General features: G+C 44.7%; 2 protein-coding genes across 3 annotated transcripts in view; one reads left to right on the forward strand and one right to left on the reverse strand.

The window, feature by feature from the left end:
- Positions 1-8,772, forward strand: part of gas2l3 (growth arrest-specific 2 like 3) — a gene marked incomplete at its 3' end in the record, with an annotated part of 30,072 nt that extends 21,300 nt beyond the window's left edge. For both annotated transcript variants that reach the window (XM_032505741.1, XM_032505742.1), the window contains 6 exon segments: positions 842-960; positions 1,141-1,282; positions 3,782-3,845; positions 3,954-4,095; positions 6,401-6,505; positions 6,953-8,772. In XM_032505741.1, the coding sequence (XP_032361632.1) occupies positions 842-960; positions 1,141-1,282; positions 3,782-3,845; positions 3,954-4,095; positions 6,401-6,505; positions 6,953-8,266 (1,886 nt within the window).
- Positions 1-11,620, reverse strand: part of tm7sf3 (transmembrane 7 superfamily member 3) — a 33,587-nt gene that overhangs the window by 2,007 nt on the left and 19,960 nt on the right. The gene's annotated exons all lie outside the window — the stretch shown is intronic.

Raw genomic sequence — 11,620 nt, forward strand, 5'->3', positions numbered from 1 at the left:
ATGACCTGTATCCCACATTTGTAAACCGTTTGACCGATACTGCAGCAACAGGTGGCGTGCAGCAGATAAGGTTTCAAGCCTAGGGGCTCGGCTGTCGTCGTGCGGAAACTCAACTTTTGTGGAGCAATCTTTTGTCATTTAAGTGTTGTGACTATTTTGGATTTTGTGCCCAATGTGAATTCAGTTCCCATGGCCTTTGTTGAGTTTACTAGGGCGGTGATTTACAATAAGGGGTCGTGGGAGCGCCATAAGTTCTTGAGCAGTTTGTAGGGAAGTCCTCTGTTGAAAAGCAACTGTTAATGTGCAGTCTTTTGTCTTTTTGTTCTACAACAAAAAGAGACTGAAAACAAACAAAACTCCTTTTTTTTTTTTTGTATCGACTATTGAAAAAACGCCTCGTTATTCAATGCCAAACTTCAATACCTAAAGAGTACATCTCATCAGCATCAGTGAGCCAATAAGCATGCAGCATGCTTGTACCAATAATGTTTGTGATTGGCTGTCTAACGTTACACGTCGTAGAAGACCACAGGGAAAACTCTACGTTAGAGAGACGGGGCTCACGTAGGAAGAGCTGTGAATAAATAAAAAGATTTGTGTCGTAATGTAGTCATGTTATTTTTGTTAAAATGGATTTCATAAAATTGGAATCGCAAAAAGTATTGTTGAGGAGCCGGTATCCCGGTATTGGGATAAAAAAAAAACCCTACTTGAGATGTGGTTTGGACCCAATTTACATGAAATCGTGTAAATGGGACAAATCTCATCTTTAAAAAGTGCTTTTGCAAATGGAAAAAGTAGCATAATTTGTATTGTGCTGTTTTGGATTGCATTTTTCCAGGCGAGGAGGTGAGAGCTGAGTTTTTCATGGACGAGCTGAATAACGGCGTGAAGCTCTGCCAGCTCATTGGCGTGCTGCAGACGAAAATCGCCCAGAGCTGCCCCTCCGCACTCTGCAAGGTGAGTCAGACAGCGGGCGGTGAAAATAGCCGGGCCGTCGTCCAAAGGGCAGCTCTTATGCTCACACACGGGGAGTTTGGGGGAGAACACAGTATGGGCAAATGACTCTACATTCATTGTGCTCTGGTTTTTAACTGCACATGTCCACGCTGAGGTTGACGATGCTTTTTTCCCCGACAGCTGTTCCCCACCAGGAAGATTGCATGTAAGCGTGACGCCTCTCCAGGTTCCTTCTTTGCTCGAGACAACACCGCCAACTTCCTGGCTTGGTGTCGCCACGCTGGCGTGGAGGAGACCTACCTGTTTGAGTCCGAAGGCCTCGGTAAGAGCGGCAGCTGACATCACAGAAACCATACACTGCTTCCATCTATTCTGGCGCAAATGCATCCTTTCTGTCTGTATTTGTTTTATCATTGTAGATCAGGGATGCACCGAAATCCAGGATTTGGCTTTGGATTGGGCCGAATATTGGGCTTTTTTGACGGGGTTTGGTCTCTGCCAAACCTTAAAATTGTTTCCCACCGAACCCTACGCTTGCACTATGCACACTACGCTGGTCGCCGTAATGACGCCGCCGTTGATTACAGGAAGGTGTGTGCATAGGTGGAGCGTTCATTGCAGTAGGTTGTGAGACAGTGAAAATGGAACCCGTGAGCAGAATTGTTTGGCAGTACTTTCAGTCAAAAGAAGGCGATTCAAGTCGAGCTACATGTTCAATTTGCAATGCTGATTTGTCTCGTGGTGGCGAGGACCCTAAACAATACACAGCATCGCCGCTGTTAAAACATTTGGTGTGAAACATCCAAAAGAATACGAGTTGTGCATGAAGGAATCTACAGAGAGTAGCCAAAATGTAGCAGCTTCAGACTTTGGACGTCGTCTACTTCGTTAATGTGTGTACTGTGTGATGGCCTAAGGATAGGAGTAGGATACGGCAGATTCTTAACCTGTGGATTTGGTTTTTGGCCGAACCCCAAAAATCTAGATTCAGTGTGTCCCTACTGTAGATGCACACTAATTCTTTTGTGATGAAAGAAGTGAATAGATTTATAAATCTATATTTGCACTTGCGCCAGAATCTGCTCCAGCGACCCTGCAAGTGATAAGTGGTTACAGATAATGGCCGGATGGAATCTATATTTACAGTAAAAAAAGCCAAATTAGCCTGCTATTTCTTTTCTTTCTTTTTTTGTTGCTTTCTGCCTTGCTTTCATTCATGTACAGCAGCCTTAGCTCTGTTACAATCAATCTAAAATGTGAACCTGTGTCTGAGTAAATGTGACCTTTTTGAGTTTTTTGGAAACATTGTTTTAGGCCAATACCACCTGGCAACCCTTTCCTGGTTATGTATATACCTACATTCTAAATATGAATCTGGGTTGTTGGAAGAACCCACAGTAACTTAATAAAGTGCTACCTTCTGCTGTTCTGGCAAAGATTGAGGTAGTATGTCACAACCTTACCTCTTGAATAACCAGATGAAAATGTCAAAGTCCAAGATTTGTTTGTCCAAGTAAGCAAACATTTTTCAACAGAGACGGTCCCCTTAATCGTCTGTTAAGTCTTTTATTCCCGGGGATCAAAGGGCAAATGTTCAAATAACTTCCTCCCACCAGCCAAGTTATACTTTTTAAACTTGGAAACTTTGGGAAATGGTATCAGGATGAGTTTTCCTGCATGTGCTTGGCCACAATTTACCTACTGGAACGAAAAAAACTCCCCATATTTTTTTCTCTTAAGCTTTTATTTCTTTAGCGAGCGGGCCAAAAGGAAGTTCAGCCAAGTAAGAAAACAAATACACCAGAGTGCTGAGCAAGAAGACCATACAAATCCTTAAGGAGTTCTTTTAACCCTCTAAGGTCTAGCATTTTTACACATCTTCTTGAATTCTCCTTTTAGGTGTATTTGCATATAACCAATCCCCATGTGTTTCATATCAAAATGTTCAGACCAAACTCAGATTTTTGTATAGGGCGCCCCAAATTGTTCCCGAGAAACGTTTTAAAGAGACAATTTGGCCCTAAATTGGACATATTTCACAACTTGCTTGTGAAAACATACCTACACTTAATTGTTTTGCTGATTGAAATGAGTTCACAAAAAGTCTCGGGTTCACAAAAGTAGCCTACTATATGAATAAAATAGTAAATGAATGAAATGTAATATTGCTTCTTGAGCTGGTGCGTCTTTTGTCCTCGTATATTTACTAGGATGTAGATCTCTCTGCAGGTTGTTCCTGGATCTTTTAAATAAGAACACCAGCTAAAGGGAACATCGTTAACGCCACATTGTTGTGCTAATGTTGGGCCTTATAGAGGATGTTTAACAGTGTAAAACAGTCAAGACTGCGGCTGTAAGCTCCTAATAACTTTGCAGAGCTCTGTTGTTTTAAGCCTTGCTTCTTAATGGTTTAATAGGATCTGTTGCGGAGAGCAATTGCCCTGAGCACTCGGTATGGGGGATCACTTCATTACAAGTAATGGCTCTCCGATAAAAGGGATTGGAGCGATTTAGAACCAAAGCCATGCGCCTGCTGTGATTCTCTTACCCAATATATATTCTTGTTTAATGAATGTCCGTGTGTGACATTAAAGCTGTGCCCTCCACACCCAACGCTCTGTTCTCTTCTGCATGAATCAGCCAACAACCCCTCTGGGAATAACTAACTTTATCGTATGTGCTCATAGTGTCACGTTTTGGAAAGTAACACGTGAATTTTGTTGCCCCTCATCCCTCCTGTTTGTCATCCTGTTGTGTTCTCTCTAAAGAAAGCTGCTTCCTGACATTGTTTACCTGTGAATTGTTGTGTTTTCTCCCTCAGTGCTGCACAAGGAGCCTCGGCAAGTGTGTCTCTGTCTGCTGGAGATCGGTCGCATTGTCTCCAAGTAAGTCTTTGAACACAAACCAAGAAGAGGGAACTTCAGATGGTTCAAGATTGGTGAAACGTTCCAGGGCCAAAAGTGCAGATGTAAAGTGTGCTGTGCGTTCCTCAGGTATGGTGTGGAGCCTCCTGTGCTGGTGAAGCTGGAGAAGGAGATAGAGTTGGAGGAGACTCTGTTGATGACGGAGGAGCCACGGCCAGCCGTCAAAACCTTCAGCGTGTGCTGCCAGCACGGCGGCCTCTACCAGCCGGGGGTGAGTTCTGACTCCCGGACGACGGGACATATGAACCCCTCCACCAGGAGGCAGGACGTGTGGCACAACGATCTCCTTTTTTAACTTTAGGAATGTTAAAGTAACTGTTTGACTGAAATGTTAATAAGAATATTGACTGATTTGAATTCTTACAATGAATCAGTTAAACAGTTAAAAGCAATATTAAAAAACAAAATAAACAAAAGTTATTAAACTGTTTTTTGGCATGTTGAAAAATAGGTCATACAATCTATAAACCGCTAGTTATTTGCACTAGCAAGTTGTGTTTTAAGTAGCGTTGTTCCGATACCAGTATGGGGAAAATCTCTGATGCTGCCTAAAAGGCTGCTGTCTGTATAGGCGAGTATGGGAGACTATGCACCGATGTGATACCATGGAAATAAGCCTTGAAAAAAAGTTTCACCAGGATAAATTAGCTCTCCGCTAGTTGACCAAATCAGAAATCCATTTTCCTTTGCCGCTCAAAAAAAGTTAAAGAGAGGAAAAAGACCTTTTATAATGTACTGGTATCAGATCAGTACTCCGTATCAGCTGGCACACAAGTTCAGGGATCCTGTAGTTAAGCTGCTCTCTGCTGGACAACGCTCACAAAGAAGAGCTACATGTTACATGTCACTGTAGGGTCGGGACACACAGCTGACAACCTCGCAGGTGGATGAGGTGGAGACGGGCTCAGACATACACGCCGCAAACCGCTGGACGTGTCGGTCACGCAAGCTGTTCCAGGAAAGTGTCTGCATGTCTCCACGACAATTCATGGAACATCGTAGTCTCCCGGACGGGTAAACTGGGTTTTTAGCATCCCTTTACCCTCTGATAGATAGATAGATAGATAGATAGATAGATAGATAGATACTGATCCCCAAAAAATGGGAAATTATAGTGTAACGGTAAGCGAAATATCAGTCACACAGCAAAGACTATAAATGAAATACTAGGATACAATATACATACATGAAGAAATAATAATAATAGGATAAAATACAAGAACAAATATTTAAAATATATACAAGTTGGGTATACAAAATGTGCAACTGCTTAACTGCTCTACTCTACTCAACTACTTTAACGTCAGTCTAGATCAGTGGTTGTCAAATCTTTTCCAATAATGTATCTCATTTGAAATATGTTTTTCATCTAAGTACCCCCTAAACCGCACAAAAGAATTTTGGTAGAAAAAAAAATGCCTATCTTTAAAGAAAAAAACACTTAAATGCTAAACTTTAAATGTTTCCAATCACTAAATTCATTCATTACTATAGTGAATAATTATTTTAGGACTTTTGCATGACTGATATTTGTTTTTTTTAATGGAACAAGGAACTTTACACACCCCCTGCAGTTCTCCAAGGTACCCCCAGGGGTTTGCGGACCCCCATTTGAGAACCACCGGTCTAGGATGATGGCGTTCACTGCTGGCCGCTCACAACCAAGCAGACAGGGAGCTGCTGTCTGCTCAAACAATCCATTTGGCCTACAGCTGATCATGTCAGCGTCACATAGGTGGTCCATGTGCGACCCAGTTGAGGCGGCTTCTTCGGCGCCCCACGGGGTATGACACATCCCGGCTGACCACGTGCCGCTCTGCCGGCGCCCTGTGACTCACTCTCACGCGGTCACACGCACACACAGAGATGAGCGGACTGTTCACGTCCCAGTGTAAATGCTCCGTCTCTCTCCCAGCGACGAGGCTCCTCCATCAACGCTAAAGCACGTCTGATGGATGTTGTGATTCACCGCGAACACCGGCACTGTTCGCTGGGTTTATTTCCCATGTCCAGTCCGGCGGGTAAAATGAGGCTCTGACACTCAGGGTTGGGGGTTTTATTCCCAGAGGAGACCGCTGGACTAAAAATAACCACACTCAATGAAGTGGAAGACAGTTGGGATGAAAGCAAATTTGTTCCCAAATGCCCTTTTCCTTTCCATGTTCAAACAAGCAGTTGTTAAGCTGCAGCTTGTAGCAAATGCTGTCCGTTATTTTAGGCCAGTGTCTGTCTTCGTCCCCTCGTCTTGTCTCATTTTGAGATTCTAAATACTTCTTTTAACAAGACATGCCTTGCTTCGCTGGGTGTGATTGCATTATTGCTCACTTATGCAGCAGCAAAAACCAGAGGTCTTTTTAAATATACTGCTTTGTTTTCAGCCATCTGAGGTGACACCGAGTAATCCTTCAACTGTAAATGTCGGGTTCTGATCATATTGAATGTTTGAAGAGTCCAATATTTCTGCCAATAAGAGCTCCAATATGGGCGCCTCATGATCCTCTTATTGTCCCATGTAGGAGCACGGCATGGACGACCCACCCTGCAACTGTGCAAACAGAGTCTCCATTGAGTACCTGTCTGAGGGACGCTACAGGCTGGGAGACAAGACCCTCTTTATTCGAGTGAGTGCTCTGAACACACACACACACACACACACACACACACTCACACACACTCTGCAGTGATAGCAGATGCCTGTGTTGGCTCACTTCAGTAATATAGACAATCCAGTCTGTCCTTTTGGTTGTTCCATTCAGAAACTTTTAAAATACACAAATGCGTGCGTGTGTGGGCAGAGATTTAGAGCACACCGGACTCTACACTTCATCACTGAGGCTGTGGTTGGACTCTTGTCAGCTCGTTACCCAGTAGTAGCGGCAATCACCTGATAATTACTGTGCTGTCTGTGGTGCCAAGTCTCGGGACAGACGAGCTCTTTAAAGATCTGCAGCAGGAAGGAATATGTCACTGTTACTTTTTTTTTCTTTTCTTTTTTTTCTACACCAAATAAAAATGTATCTTCCCTGAGGAGAAAATCAATGTAACTACTGATTCATTGCCCTCCACAGATGCTTCATGGGAAACATGTGATGGTGCGTGTCGGCGGCGGCTGGGACACGCTGCGTGGTTTCCTGATGAAATACGACCCTCTGCGAGTGCTGCAGTTCACCACGCTGGAGCAGAAGATCTTGGCCTTCCAGAAAGGCCCCCCTGGCCTGGGAGGTCACCATAGCAACGCAGCTCCACCCCCTCCTCCTGACATGGACCCCCTCGCCGCTGTCAACAAGCTCATCTCCCCGTCTCCCTCATCTTCCTCCTCCACCTCGTCGTCTTCCTCTGCGACGGCTGCGGGTCAGACGTGTCGGTCCTACACCGCCTCCCCGGCCTGCACACCCACGCTGCACCGGAAAGGTGCTGGCACAGCACCGAGGAAGAACCTGCAGGGGGCGCCTTCTTCCCCCAGGAAGCCCACCCAGCTGCCCCTGCCCACCACCACCAAAGGTCACTCGTCTCTGCCCTCCACGCCTGTGGGAGGATCCTCCAAACAGTCTCCCGGCCTGGGGTGTCGCAGAGCTCTGACTCCATCCTCAGCTCCGCCACGAGCCCCCGCAGAGCCTCGCCCCGCCTCCAAACTGAAGCTCCGACCATCCCCACAGGGCCCGGCCCCTCAGCCCAGGAGCCCCGTCTGCCCCGAACCGTCTTCCAAGTGCCCAAAACCCTCCAGCCCATCTGTGCCTCGCCCAGTCACTGCACCAGCACGAGCCCCCGCCTCTAAAGACGGCCGGCCCCCATCCGGCGCCAGCCAACGCGCTCGCCTCGCACAGCGCCGTCCCGGCTCCCCGGCCTCACGCCTCCGTCTAGAGGCTGCCAGACGGGTGCGGATTGCCGCAAGGACTGCAGCAAACCCAACTCCCCAAACCCGGACCCCCACCTCTACCCCCAGCTCACGGACAGCCTCCCCCGCACTGCCAAAACCTACCTGCTCTCTGCCGAAGAGCAAAGAGGTGACAGCCAAAGCCAAGGGCCCGGCCCCGACCAAGGTGGCTGCTGCCCCTCCACGCGGCATAGCTGTTGCCCCCGGGCGGGTCCCCGGGGGCAACATAGGCCCTTCCCCCATTGGCAAAGCAAATCAGAAAACACCAGCCACAGCACAAAGGGTGGGGCGAAAGCAAGCCGCCGTCACCACCAACAACCCCATCAACAAGAAGGCCACTCTGAAACCTGAAGCGACTCCAGGACTCGCCCTGGCCCCGCAGAAAACCAGCCCCAACGTCAAAGCTGGGAAGACTGAGGCCAGCGCCAGGAAAAAGATCCCCCAAACCAAGGGCAAAAGTGAGGACGCTTACTTTGAAATGAACAGCAGGAGGAGGCCTAAGACGTAAGGGGGACGGTTGGTGGGAGGACTTCCCCTCCGCCAGCGGGCTGGTCTTCTCCCCAAGCAGCACTTGTTGGAACTCAGACTCTTCCTGTCACTAACCGTCGTCAAAGAGCTTCTCATTGTATTTCTGTTGGGTTTTTTTCTATGTTATTTAATAGCCTTTTATTTTAATTATCTTTTTTAATCCAAATGGTCAAAGGTGTCATGCTTTGTATGTCTTGTCTGTTTTGAGCGCTAAGCTAACCTGGTTAACACTAAAACTTGCACAGTGTTTACATTTCCACTTCTGTTACATGTACAGCCGTTGTACAAACGAGTTGGGATTTTTAAAGAACATAATGGTTTTTTGTTGTTGTTTTTTATAAATAGAAAAACCATGTTCAAAAGCTAATGCTAACCTCAAAGCTTTATTTTAGCCTAACAGAAGATCAAATAATACAGCCATGATTTTAGTTAAAGGCACTTAGGTGAACATTTGAAGGAAACGTGTGTGTGTGTGTGTGTGTGTGTGTATAACAAGCCTGTTACATATATGTGTGTGTCTGTGTGTGTGTCTGTTTCTCCATGGGTCCTGTTCTCTCAAACAGGTTACCAAAGGTAGGACATTTCTGGAGTGGAATGACACAACTGGAACACAAATCATGGTCTCTGGTGATTTTTCTCTTCTTTTTTTTTTTTTTTCTTCGCTCCAGTGAGATATACGTTCCACTGGTGGATAGTGGGACATTGTTCTTGTGTCTGATGTTTGTGTCAATGATATCTAGGTGGGGGGGGTTTGTGTCCATGGCGCCTGACAAGGCGTCACCAGGAACGGACCTTCCTTTCGTGTGCCTTCATCAGAAATTTTGTTTCTGAGCGGCATTAGAATGTATTAGACGACCGGGGGGGGGGGGGGGGTTAAACGGTTTTTTTACTGATGAAAATTGCACAGTGTGTCCGAGCACCCACGACTTAGATTTATTTACTCAGAACGTCCAGGTCGCAGATGAACTACTGATCTTTTTAACACTCTAAAACCCCTTCTAGAGCATCTACTTAGGTGTGTGTGTGTGTGTGTGTGTTGTCTGTGTGAGTACAAACTATATATATATTATCAGTGAGGCTTTTCCTCGTTCGGCACTTTACAGAAACCGCCGTGTTTGTCAGAATTTGAATGTCTAGTCCGTCAGTTGTCTCTTCTCCAGCTACCTTTTTGTCTTTTTGATTAATAAATGGTTTATAAATGTTTTAAAAGATGATCTTGGTTTTGTCTTGTTTAACTTAGGCAGTGTTATGCTGTTGTTCCAAATGTTTCTGGGGATTTGTTTTCCCTCTAAAGCCTTTAAACTCTCTGAGCCTGGATACCAAACAAAGCCCTCAGAGCATAAAGACTGGAAAGAATGGTTACAAAGCAACATCGGAATCTGGATTCATGCCTCAATAACATTATTATTATCATTATTATTATTAACTTCAGGTGACTTAGTAAAGATTATAACTGGGGCTGGGCGATTACAAAGAACACAAGGTTCTTGTCCAAATACCCCCCCCCCCCCCCCCCCCCCCCCCCCATGACTAAACTTTTGCAGAAGAACTGTCACCAGCCTGGCATAAACTATTACAGCTTTCTATAGATATGTTCACAATACCAAATCTGTGGAAAAAATCTATTATTCCAGTACCCAAAAAGGTCTGTCCCAAGGAGAATAATGATTATCGGCAGGTGGCTGTTACCGCTAATGTTTTGAAATCAATGGAAAGGCTTATGATAGAGAAACTCCATACTGATGTGGATCAATTGTTAGATACCAATTTGCGTACACAAAAAATTGTAGTACAAGCGATGTCCTATCCACGATAATGCACCTTACTCTGAAGCACCTTGAAAGTCCTGTTGCATATGCCAGATTGTTTTTTGTTGATTTCAGTTCTGCCTTTAACTCAATCCAACCAGATATCATGCTTAGGAAACTAGTTCTGTTAAATATAAATCCTTTTTTAATTAGGTGGTATCACTCCTTGTCAAACAGGCCCCAGCAGGTGAAGTTTAACACCGTCCTGTCTGATATAACAGTGTGTTGCACTGGCGCCCCCCCAAGGGTGTGTCAGTTCTCCCCTCTTGTTTACATTGTACACAAATGACTGCATTAGCTCTGAGCCAAACCAACATAAAGAAATTTTTCAGATGACACTGTCCTTCTCAGTTTGCTTACTAGAGAAAGCAATACAAGCGTCCACCAGGTTGCTGTGGACAAGTTTGTCAACTGGTGTGATTCACACCCATTTCATATTAACACAAGCAAAACTTTGGAAATGCTGGTAGATCCCAGATCAGCTGGAGACCAGATCCCTGTATCCATCCATGGTCATGACATCAAGCAGGTGTCCTCTTTTAATATCTAGGAGTGTATATTGACAAGGACCTGACAAGGAGGGGGGGGGGGGGGTGGGGGGGTTGATGTGTAAATAAAAACCTGAAGAAAAGTGAATGAAATAATTCACATGTTCATTTGGGGCTGTTCGACTGATAATTAGTTGTTTGTGTCAATTATAATAAACGATTTCAGTCGTAACTCTTTATTTTATTTTTTTAAATAAATGTGTCCCCCGCCCCCCTAGTGGTTCTGAACCAACACTACACCAGGGCTGAACTGCTTTGGATGTGATTTATGTTGGATTATAAAGAGATGAGAGCAGTTTTTTTTTTTTGGGGGGGGGGGGGTATTTTTTACCAGCCACTCTATAGATTACAATCTATGATTGTTTACAATCAGACAATCATACGTTATATTTCATATGGCACTTTTCATACGTAAAATGTGGCAGTGGTTGATACAATCCCCCACCCCCATAAACACACAGATATACACATATAACACAAACTGGGAAAACGCCATCATATGTGAGGAAACAACAGATATACATAATGAAATACATAAATGAAAGCTCTGAACAATAGCTAGTATGTACATAAACTGTAAATTGTTTGGTTTTTGTGGGCTGATGAGAGTGAAGCAAATCTACCAGCTACATGCATACACATCCCAATACTGCACTAAAACGTAGGTTTGACTTACATCTTTGTAAATACAATTTAAGTAAGTTGTACAATTTTTTTCCCAACTTGTAAATACGTTTTTATTTTATCTTTTTGAAGAGTGGTTACCTCTCACCACCAGTCCAGGGACAGCGGATGTCAAATAGCCTCCAGGCTAATTGTGGCACATTTAACTTTTATGTTTTATAAGCGTGCATTGTCCCTGATAAATATACCTGAAAATAAATAAAATGTCCCAATTAGGGATCAGTAACATCTACGTCATCATGTTTTACCAGCATTTGGCCAGTGGATGGTGCTAGTTTTATTCCCTGGATGGGA

Source organism: Etheostoma spectabile, chromosome 23, assembly GCF_008692095.1.
Source record: "Etheostoma spectabile isolate EspeVRDwgs_2016 chromosome 23, UIUC_Espe_1.0, whole genome shotgun sequence".
In the NCBI taxonomy this organism is placed as follows: Eukaryota; Metazoa; Chordata; class Actinopteri; order Perciformes; family Percidae; genus Etheostoma; species Etheostoma spectabile.